The 11,627-nt window shown below is 44.1% G+C and overlaps 1 protein-coding gene across 2 annotated transcripts in view; it reads right to left on the minus strand.

Moving 5' to 3' along the window:
- The window catches only part of SRGAP1 (SLIT-ROBO Rho GTPase activating protein 1), a 266,543-nt gene extending 260,632 nt beyond the window's left edge, over window positions 1-5,911 (minus strand). For both annotated transcript variants that reach the window (XM_032420257.1, XM_032420256.1), the window contains exon 1: window positions 5,025-5,911. In XM_032420257.1, coding sequence (XP_032276148.1) covers window positions 5,025-5,091 — 67 coding nt within the window. In that variant the 5' untranslated portion in view covers window positions 5,092-5,911. The remainder of the gene's footprint in view (window positions 1-5,024) is intronic.
- Window positions 5,912-11,627: the final 5,716 nt, after the last annotated feature.

Consider the following 11,627-nt stretch of genomic DNA (forward strand, 5'->3'; position numbering starts at 1 on the left):
TCTTCAAATAACTATCCCTAATCCCACTTTCTACCTTCAAAAATTTAAAACAAAAATAGAGTGAAGAGATCTACAGTTTATTCCCTTTTCTTTACCTTAATTCTTAATTGTCTGAATTGAAGGGAAAATGAGTAGCATGAATGAAATAAGAAAAGGGTCTGGCCACACTACAAAGCAGACTCTCAAACCAGAACCAGAGTTGAAAATGTGTGGCTCCTAAATTGGTCAACACTTCACAAGAGTAAGCCAAGCAACACAGACTGTTAAAGCTGAGATCTGTCATCCCGTCGTACCTGCCAACCCTCACTATATTTCAGGAGGATGCATTTTGCTCGAAAATTTCTCCCAAACTATTCCTTAATATATTTTCAAGTTCATGAAACTAACCAGGGTTTCTGGGCAACATAAGAGGGCCTATTGCAGTAGCTCCAATTAGTCTGCCCAAAACTTCAAGCAAGTTACATTTGCACATATTCACCATATTTTTTTCTTGATCCTAAGGCAAGTATGTGAAGCCACTGCCCGCACATTGTGGTTTCTTGAAATGATCTTGGTGGAAAAAAAAAAAAAAAAAAACTTAGTTACAGTTAATCAATTTAATTAACTCCTCCTGTTAACAGAGCAGAGGAGTTGCTGTTCTCTTCTAGGTCCAACTACGATTCCTTCAGTGAATGTAAAGTCTAAACAGTGAGGGGCGCCCGGGTGGCTCAGTCGGTTAACGTCTGCCTCTGGCTCAGGTCATGATCTCAGGGTCCTGGGATCGAGTCCTGAGTCGGGCTCCCTACTCAGTGCAGAGTCTGCTTCTCCTTCTCCCTCTGCCCTCCCCACTGCTCGTGCTCTCTCTCTCAAATAAATAAATAAAATCTTAAAAAAAAAAAGTCTGAACAGTGAAGTGTTGTGTCTCCTGCTCTACTTTGTGAGGAATCTAAAAGTAAATCATTGTTCCTGAAAACAAGTTCTAGCCCCAGGTAGGTTACAGTTAATTGTGTAACTCTATCATTATGCTTCCTTGCATCGTGTAAATGAATGGGTTGGACAGGAAATGTTTAAAGTCCCTCCCAGCTATAAAGTTTTAATTCATAATTTAAGTTGTTGCTGTTTTCTATTACAGGTCAGATGAAAGAACATCAGATGTAGATATAGGTTCCGAATTAGCGACGGCAGCACTTTTTCCTGTTGAAACCTACTGCATGACATGGGGTCACATCAAACTGAATTGGCATTTCCTCATGATCCGTCTGCTACCAAAATGTACTATTTGTAGTTCAGGCAGCAGAGTGGTCGAAGAACAACAGATTTTCTTAGCACTTCCTGTACATATGGCATGTAGATGAGTATGAGATTATCCCTGGGAAAATATTGCAAATAATAGCTGTCAATTCCTAGCAACTAACAACATGCATTATTAAAAACAAACACAACCTCTCACTCAGTCCATGGGTTTCACCTCACAAAATGTGTCTTTTGATTCTTTTGGTTCCCATATGGGAACCAGTATTTTTTTATATGTGTGCCACGATACTTTTGCTGCAGAATTCAAAAATTGCATAGAATACTAAAATCCAGATGATCTCCAAACCTTCTGTTAGCCAGTTGTTACGATCTATTCCCCTGCTAAGCTTTTTGCCAGATGCTAACAAGCAACATAGTCAACTGGCTTTTGTTTCATACGCTTCTCCAGACAAGCTGGCTTCTTAAGAGCCGCCACAAACAAGAGATTAACTTCTCTGGATTCTAAATCTTTGGGAAGTTGACTAACACACATGCAATAGTCTTTCTTCTCCTAGCTAACACACTCCTTTTAAATTACTGCTTGAGGTCCTTTTGTCCCTGATTTAAACCTATCTATTCCTTGACAACTTGTATAATTCATAATTCTATCCCCTCTTACAATTGTGCCCTATACTTTTCCGAACACGGTTTTTTCCATATTCCTTATTGCATTACATTTTAATTTTCTGAGAACTCAAATGATACACAGTGTTTGTGAATTCATTATTAAAAAAAAAAAAGTGAAAGCAAAGATGATTTCCCCACAACCGGGTGGTCAAAAGAAAATGCAAAAAGCTTGAAATTTTTACTAAGTGATTAATATGAACTGACACATCTTCAATCAGACTCAAAGATCGTTAGAACTGAGAGAACCCAAACTCTTCATCTTATAAGAAAACCAAAAGCCAGAGAGAAGCTACGTGACTTACTCAACATGATATATCTAACTAGATGGATTTATAGTTTTACACATAAAATTACACATTGTCACCTATGATGGTTCTTTTCACAGTTGAGAATAATTCCATGAAGTCTGTTCCCAAAACATGTGTGGGCAGCCACAGTGGCAAAATCCCATACCTGGAGTCATTCCTTTAGATGAAACCATTATCTCAGAAATTCTGAGATTCGTGCAACTGGTATTAGGGAAATGGGAGAGAAAAAGAAAGAACAATACTCCGGAGTATTAAGTTCTAAGTCAGAAGGTTAAAAAAAAAGCACACCTAATCAAAAATGACTCTTGAAATCACCCATACCCTGAAGTCACCCAGAGACTCCGACATATGTGACTTTATTCATTGGGAACAGACCTATGTCTTCTCTTCTGAGTCCAGCACAGCCGGGTTTTCCTTCAGCAATCGAACAGACCACATCTTTTGTTTATCAACAGATGAAATAGTTGGTTGTAATTAAAAGAGGTGGTTGTTCAAAACCACATACCTTTAAGCAGTGGACTAGCACTCTGCTAGGGTAAGGTGCTCACCCTTACAGAGGGACAGCAAATAAAACAAAACCAGAGTCCTGGATTTCACATCCTTACTAAGGAACCTACTCTCACTGTGCAGGATGGCTTGGCCTCACGCACTATGTCACTGTCATTTTTCTCCCACTCATTTCTTGATTTTGCTTAGAAGTATAGGTGAACTGGTGCCATTGAGGTGGGCATGATCCAACTCCATTGTATTGCCCTATTCCCATAATTGCATATGGATATAATGATCTGGGTTAGAAACAGGAGGAGTGGAAATAGATAAAGTCTGGACACAGGTCCTGATGAGAAGGGCAGGTCAGGTTAGGAAAGAGTCTGAAAGCAGCCTGAAGACTGTAGGTATATGTAAATGAGGAAGGATGAAGAGAATGGAGATCACTTTCTATGGGACAGAATTTGTTCCAAAAATAATCCTCACCATGTTCATAATATTTTCTTGGATTGGATTTGATAGACACATTTTAAACATTACAACACATCCCATTTTATTGATTTTTTTAACGTAGAGGGCCTTTATCTCAAGCATATCAGTAGTCATATAACAGATTTCACGGTCTGAAAGAAATTAATCATGAGATTATTTTTCATATAAGGACTTGATCATGGACAAATGACTTTAGAGCAGAAATAACTAAGCCAATACTTGAAAGTGCATTCTGCCGGTCAGCGCTCCAGGCAGCAAGAAAACCAGACTGCCATCCCTCAAAGATCTACCACAAAGAGCCATGTGGAAAACCTGCACAAGGAATGGTGACTAGGAGTTCCCCCTTAGAATGAAAGGTTTTAGGCTGTGTTACACTCATTAAGAAAGATTCTGCTTCTTAAGAAGTTTACCTGTCACTAAGGAAATAATTACTTCTCTGCTAATATAACTTCCATGTCAATGTAATCAGTTCCTGTAAGTATAAATTATATTAATTACAAGCAGTTAAAAATCATTTCCTGAACAACGGTGAGCTCAAATCCATTACTGGGGTTAGCCTAAAGAAACATGAGTCCCTGGGCTTGCACACTACATCCGTGGCCTTGATGAGTTGGTCCAAATCCACCCTCCGGGTGATGGAGGGTCCCCCTCCAGGTCCTCTCACAGGACTCCAAGCATTTTCACAACTTGACCACACAAAAGAACACCCAGGCTGTTCCTGCCTTTCCCAAGGCAAGTAGGAATGCCTCCCTCAGCAGCCCTTTTGTAAGACTGTATCTGAAAAAACACAGGTGTCTCCATAGCAATTGTTACTAACTTTGCATTGAATATTCCAAATAACAGCATCAATCTCAACACTCCATCCATTGTCTCAATAGGGAAAACCACCCAGAAGAGACCACAGAAAAGGAAAAACAAAAACAAAAACAAAACCCCACACAAACACAACAGAGATATGTGTTCATTAAACACTTCGACAGCAACACAAAATACTTGTGCTAGAGAGAAAACCTATTTTTGAAAACCACAAGGCACATTAAGTAAAAATGCTTAATCAACCTTAATTAGGTTCCTTCATTAGTTGACAATGTAAATGGATTGAAACTACTACTTAAACATTCAAACCATTTTACATGCAAGTAGCTTCCTGCAAATGATAAAGCAATATTCCCGTGTGAATGTGAAAGATGGCACTGAATTCTGGCCCATTATAAAGGAGGAGTCAGATTCCACTAGTCCCTGCTTGGCTTAACTGCCAAGCTTTTAGGGAGCTGTTTTATAAAAGGTGGACTCACCCTAATAAATTGTGAACAGTGTAAATGTCTAAAATCGTCTGCACTCAATAAAGCTCCAGACCACTTGGTGTCCGGACTCCTTAAAAAAAAAAAAGTATATATATATATATGTATATACATATATACATATATGTATATATATATGTATATATGTATATACATATATATATATGTAGTGACAAAGATACCAGTTAAAAAGAATAATAAGGAGGAGGAAGAGGGTAACTGGGCAGGAACCACTAGCTGCCGCCTGCCTCCCATGTGAGTTGCCCGGCTGAAGGTGGTTAAGTTAAAGCCAGTTCTCTAGTGGAGATGCGCTCTGGCAGTCCGGGAAAGCCACCCGGTTTCCAGCTCCCTGTGGGCTTGATGGGACTAGGACTGGGACGGGGATTGGCTTGTACGAACCCCCGGGTGGCTCAACCAGAGGCTCTGGCTGTCCCTCACCACCTTCTTCCAACGCAGACACCAAGTTAGAAATGCAACTCCTCGAGCACAATGACAAGAAGGCACACAAAAGGAGCAAGGCAGCCGCTCCCATCCTTACCTTTGACTTGACTTTCATACTCGGCTATGATCTCTTTGTCCTTTTTGAATCTGCTCGGAGTGGACATTATCCAGCTGTTCTGGGTTTGCTTTCAGTGGGCAAGTTCTGTTAGGCTGTCACAAACCGGTCTCCTTGGAGAGGCAGAGAGTTGTACTCCCACACACCGGGAACCCAGAGGCAGCACCGACAGGAGGTAAAGGAGGAGGAAGAAGAGGCGGCGGAAAAAAGAAGCGAGCCGAGGACTAGATTAACCCGGGCGCTGGCACCATACTCTCCGGTTCGAGCTGCCGTCGGTGATTCGGCGGGGAGCCGGGCTCGGGGCCGGAGAGGCCCGGCGCGCAGGCAAACTCCGGAGAGCGAGCGGCGGGGGGCGTCTCCCTGCCCACCCCACCCAGAGCCGGCCACTTCCTCTACGGCCGCTGGGCGGACGCGGGGTTCGCGCCGGCGCTCCGCACCATTGTTAGAAACCCGCACCGGGCACACGGGGCAGGGCCGGCAGTGGAGGGCGGGCGCCGCGACCCTCCCTTCCTGCTCCAGCCGCCGGCTCGGGCGCTCGGGGGTCCCACCCGGGCCGGGATGCCGCTGCCGCGGCCGCCGCTCCCCCGTAGGCAAAGGCGGCTGCCAGCGCTCGGGCAGGCGAAAGCAAACGTAATCCTAGAGCGAGTCCTCGCTGCTGGTCGGGAGGGCGGCCGCTGCGCCGTTCGAACGCGTCCTGGGCGCAGCCCCGGCGGAGTTTAGGTCTCGACAGCCGGCGCCGCGAGGGGCCTCTGCCTCCTTGGCCACGGGGCGCCGAAGCTCCCTCTTTCTCCTCGTCCCGCTTTCCGCTGCTGCCCCCAGGAGGCCGCCGCTGCCCTGCACACTCGCACGCGCACCGGGAGGAGCCGCGCCCCCGGCGGCCGCAAAGTTGCCGGCGCGCCCACGGCCCGCGGCTCCCGGCGCCCAGAGAGCGAGCTGTGGGCGGCGGCGGCGGCAGCGGCCCGACCGGCCGCGCGGGACTCGGCGAAGAGGAGCAGGGCTCGCGGGAGGGGCGGCGCCGCGGCCCGTGGCCTTCGCCCTCGCCCCCACCACGCTCGGTGAGGAAACGCCGGCTGGTCCGGGAAGATGGATGCCTCTCGCGGCCACCCGCGGCCCCGCCCCGCGCGCCGAGCCCGGGCGGCCGTGGGCGACGCCCCCCGCGCCTCCCCCGGCTGTGGCTCGGCTCGGCTCGGCCTCCGGGCGGACCGCAGCCCCCGCCGCTGGAAAGCCCCTTCCCGACCCGGGCCGCCTTGGGCCGAGGGAGGGGGCCCTGGAGGGGCTTTTTCCAGAATCCATCGGAGAAATCCAGAGTTGCAGCTCTCCCTGACGGGAAGGGATGGGAGTCCAAGATGTTGGACCCCAGTAGGAAATCTGGAGGTTCACTGGATTGTGCACGACTCTGCTGCCAAAAAAAAAAAAAAAAAAATCAAAGGAGGGTGAAGCTCTTCAGTCGAGATGGAGAAAAATACCCATCTTGAACACAGTATTCTCCCCATCCTAGAAGTAGCCCCGGGAGCTGAGGTGGTGGAAAAGGCGTGGTCACCAGCTTTGTGAGAGACGCAAGACCCAAGACTTGGGACCTTTCCTGTCTTCTTTCTAATCACTTCTGACATAGTGTGGGCCTTATCAAAGCGATTGTTCAGAGGCGTGTCCAGTATACAAATGTTTCCCCTGCAAGATCTAAACAGAGTAGGGACTTTTAGACTTTGATCATTCATTCACGTATCCAGTGATAAACTTTGACGTTCTTATTGTGGGCCAAACACCAAGCTAAGAGATCAGGTCCCTGGTCCCTACCTTAAAGGATCTCAAGGTTTATTGTATAAATAAGTAAAGTACAATAATGCTGTAAGAGAAATACTCGGGACTTTGGGAGCCCTGAAGGGGACAAATGGGCTGCAAGAGGTTTTGGGAGAAGTGGTATTTAAACTGGATTTGAAGGATGACTAGTAAGCAGTTTGCCACCTCAGAGAGTTCCGGAAGGGGTTGGGTTCTAGGGGGAAAAAAGGAACATCATCCTTTGGGGCAATTGGAAATACAGTTACAAGATGTCCTCCACTAAAATACCAGATCTCTCATAGGAGGTGAAAAACATTTTGAAAGTTTAAATATATATTTATGTTTCAACTGATAGTGTGTGCACATTTTTAATTGTACAGCTTTTAAACTTTAATTAAAAAAAAATTTTAAGGGGTGCCTGGCTGGCTCAGTCAGTGGAGCATGCAACTCTTGATCTCAGGGTTGGTTGTAGGTTCAAGCCCCAAGTTGGGTGTAGAGATTACTTTTAAAAAAAATCTTTTAAAAAGTTAATTTTTGGGGGGGCGCCTGGGTGGCTCAGTCGTTGAGCGTCTGCCTTCGGCTGGGGTCATGATCCCGGGGTCCTGGGATCGAGCCCCGCATCGGGCTCCCTGCTCAGCGGGGAGCCTGCTTCTCCCTCTCCCACTCCCCCTGCTTGTGTTCCCTCTCTCGCTGTGTCTCTGTCAAATAAATAAAATCTTTAAAACCGTTTTGCCAAACAAGAGGTTAACTATGGAACTCCTGACTGCCCTAATTTCATGTGGAACTGTCTTATGTAAGAGTGTTCAGTGAAGAACCAGAATATCTAAAGCAGAGAGGCTCTGAAGGAAGGTCAGGGCCAACTGGGAGAGGCCTCCTGTATTGAGCTCTTGGACACAGTTCTGCAGACAACGGGGAACTTTTTAAGTAGAGAAGTGTCATGATTACATATATGTCTTACAAAGATAACTGTTGGCAGTGTGGAGGGCTGGGTTGGGCATGGGGAGAGAGAGATCAGAGATAAGCAGCTTACTTTGGTGATGATTGCAGTCAAATATAAATGTGATTCATATCATCCATCCATGGTGCTACTGGGATTTTATATTTGCACTTGGCAAGTACAACTTGGCAGCAGAAAGTGCAGCCCCTAGAAATGAATTGTTGGCTGAAGCTAACCCTGAACTACTGTGGTAGGCACAAGCCCCAAAGACAGAGTGTCTAGAAGTGAATCCTAGCTCTGCAATTTCCTGATTGAGCTGATAAAAATTACGGCACTTCTCCAGGCCTCAGTTCCCTCATCTGTACAATGGGTTAATGCCTAGCTCCTGGGGATGTGATAAGCGCTAACTGAGATAGTCCTTTAAAGAGCTTATAGCAACGTCGGACCATTGTCCATACCCAGAGAATGTTAGTTATCTTTGTGATTATTATCTCAGTCTTAATCTTCTTTGAAAGAAAGCTATTTAAAAATCAGAGACAGGGGGCGGGGCGCCTGGCTGGCTCAATCAGAAGAGCCTGTAACTCTTGATACCCGGGAGGTGAGTTCAAGCCCCATGTTAAATGTAGCAGATTACTTAAATCATTAAAACTTTTTTAAAAGATTAAAAAAATAAAAATCAGAGACTGTATCTTAAACATCTTTGATTTCATCATGTCCAATAAACCATCAATAAATGTTTTTGAATGTTAATGTCTTAATATTAGTAAATCGCCATCTTACTGTTGTTGGAACTGGGTCCCATCCACTAAACAAAGCATTTTGCATACATTCTTACAAGAACACTACAAAGGTGGATCCCATTGTCCTCATTTTACAGATGAGAAACTAGAAAGCCCAGTAAATGTGTAAAGACCTGGCTGGGCCAGCATTCCAGCCCATATCAGCTTGCCTCCAAAGTGCGTTTTCCCAATTTTCTACTCTGCTTCCTGTGAATTTATGGTTCTTTAAACTTGTGAGGCAGGTTCACGTACAGCGAAATGTGTATGACTGGTTCCTGGTTTTCCCTCCATGGATCTCTTCTGATCCGGCCATGCAGCGTGATTAACAAATCAATTGTTCTTTTCATAGTTTTCTCTGTTTCAGGTTCTCCTTATCTCTCCCATATTTAGGAGCCCACTTTGCTTCACAAAGCTGGATATGGAGAATGCCTGTGACTTAAAATCCAGAAAGCCAGGGTGAGGCAAGTTTGGGAGACAGGCAACAGTGATTCTAATTCTGTACCTTTGCTCCACCTTGTGGTGGCTGTTTTCTTAGCTGTACAGAAGGGATGGCCCCCTAAAGCTCCCGCCTCCCCAGCCACACTCCTACTCCATGGGGCCCCTGATGAGAAGTTTAGAGTGCCTGATAGTAGGATCCCTACTACATATTCATCCACCCTGCTATCTAGTATTTGCCTTTCAGAACCACTCCAAATTTCCAGAAGTACTAGTTAATCTACCATGTGACCATATATCCTGGGAGTAGTTAGGAATATACCCGCGGGTCTCTGCCGCCACAAAATAAGCCACGCACCTTGCTACAGTACCACTTTGGCCCAGTCCTAAATAACTGAAATCATTTTTAAAAGTTAAGTACAAACACATTAAGGAGTCAATGCCAAATTCACACAATTCTTTTAAACACAGTTTCAGTGTCTCAAAGTAGTTTCATGTCTGAAGTAGGACATTCGGCTACTCCCCTGCCTGTAAGGGATACCTTCTCCTCTGTCTGTTGGGATGGAAAAGTGGGTGAAGCCCCGCCCATAGCCTCGGTTTTATTCTTGGATCCAGCCAGAGCAACCGAACAGCAACTGTTGTGCGTGCACATCTTATGTTGTCTTGACTCGGTGACCCCTCGGCTTCTCAAATTGCTTGCAGTAGTGCTTTCACTGAATTGCATTTTGGTATCATGTCCTGGGGCAGTGTTTTATAAAGTATGATCTTACCACTGATCACCTTCATCAGGATCACCTGGGGAGTCTCTTTAGATTTCAAACATTCGGCACTTAAAGCCACATTTCTCCACTTTAATATGCATAGAAATCACCTGAGAATCTCGTTAAAATAAGGTCCTGATGCCTTCAGGAGTGAGGCTTGAGATCATGCATTTCTAATAAGCCCCTAGACCATGCCAATAATGCTGTCATAAAGACCACACACTCCTAGGGTCCAAATTTTGGGTGAGGGGGGAAGTCCCCAGGTGATTCCCATGCGTGAGAATCTTTGCCCAAGGGCAAGGGATACTAAAAGAATATCCTTACAAAACACTAGCTACATTTACTCAAGTAATGTTGATGACATGGTCAAGATTTTTAATTTTTTTTCAATTTAGTGTATCTCCAAGAAAGTAGACTGTTTTCTCCTCCAAGATAATAAAACTTTTAACTTTTTCACCCATAACATGGGGATAATAATTACCTTCATAGGTTTGTGGCAGGGAATAAATGCAAAGTGTGTATAAAGCAGTTAGCACCAAGCCAGGCACATAGGTGATAAATAAATGTTGGTTGTTCTGGTCATCATCATCATTATTACTTGGTACAAAAAGCTTACTACCAAGTTCATAGCAAACCCAATCCAGTTATGGAGGACCTTTTGGTGCATTTATGTGTGCCTATGTACCTCCTTGTTTAAACCTCCTGTGTTAATTGAGAATTTCTTTGGTTTTGATGGGATTGATTTGTAATTTATTAGTTTACTGTATGTCTGCATTTCCTAGACATCACCTCAAATCTTTTATAGAATGATCTCTATAGTCTCTCCCATTCTAATCAACAAATATTTATTGAGTATCTATTCAGTTGCACAATATGACATTGCTGATATTTGACCATTTTTGACATAAAAGATGGCAAAGTTATATGATGCATTGTATTACCATGAGCCCCACACTCTGCAATTGGCATAAACAAAAGTTGACCTTAAAAACCCACTTCCAAATATCCAAGTGAAAGCTCCATTGAATCCTACCCAAATCTAGGGAAATCTCATTCATTCGTAGTTTGGATGAGTCCAGTACAGTTTGCCAGGTAGTCAATCAAGAAATATTAATCATTGTTTTAAAGGAAACTTGGCCCATAATTTAACAGCAGCTTGTGGAAATGGACCGTATAAATAGCCATTTTCCCTTTTCTGGCAACACAGTAGTAAAGACAAGCTGTCAAAAGATCTTGCCAATTTCATTCTGATGCACTTTCCCTGATAGGGAAGAGGGTAGAATGTAACAATAAAGGTGAGTTTGGATGTGGCCCTGGAAGCCTCAATGCAAGAGATACTAAAAAGAGACAGCAGGAGAGAAAGGATAGAAGAGAAAGATAAAGAAACGAAAGGTCACAGGGAGAGAAAAAGCAAAAGAGAGCAATAAAATGCATGATTCTTCCAAAATGTTCAGTGTATTATTTAGCTCCTCTCCGCCAAAAACACTCATCTCTGATTTTCGAGAAAACTCTTTAAAGCTAAAATAAATGAGGGCTTTTAAATACCTTTAATTTTCTTTGAATAAAACTGCTTTGTAAAGATTTTAACCATCTGCTCTAAATCACCTGTTTCCATTTTGCACAAATCGTTATTAAAAATAGCATTTGCTTTGTGTAATCTCATATTTATAACTTCCAAACACCCACACATCACAGTCTTCTCATTGGAGTGACTATCTTCTGCTTTGAAATTTCCTACAACTTCCCATGTGGTTGCTGCATAATATAAGCGGAATATGAATATTCAATGAGCCCGTCCTGATGAAAGTATTAAATCCAATCACTTATACCAAAAAAAAAAAAGGTATTATTACTCAGAGGAAAACAGCCAAAGTTAGACAAGAAATGGCAGCTGCAT

This window comes from Phoca vitulina, unplaced genomic scaffold, assembly GCF_004348235.1.
Source record: "Phoca vitulina isolate PV1807 unplaced genomic scaffold, GSC_HSeal_1.0 scaffold23, whole genome shotgun sequence".
Classification (NCBI taxonomy): Eukaryota; Metazoa; Chordata; class Mammalia; order Carnivora; family Phocidae; genus Phoca; species Phoca vitulina.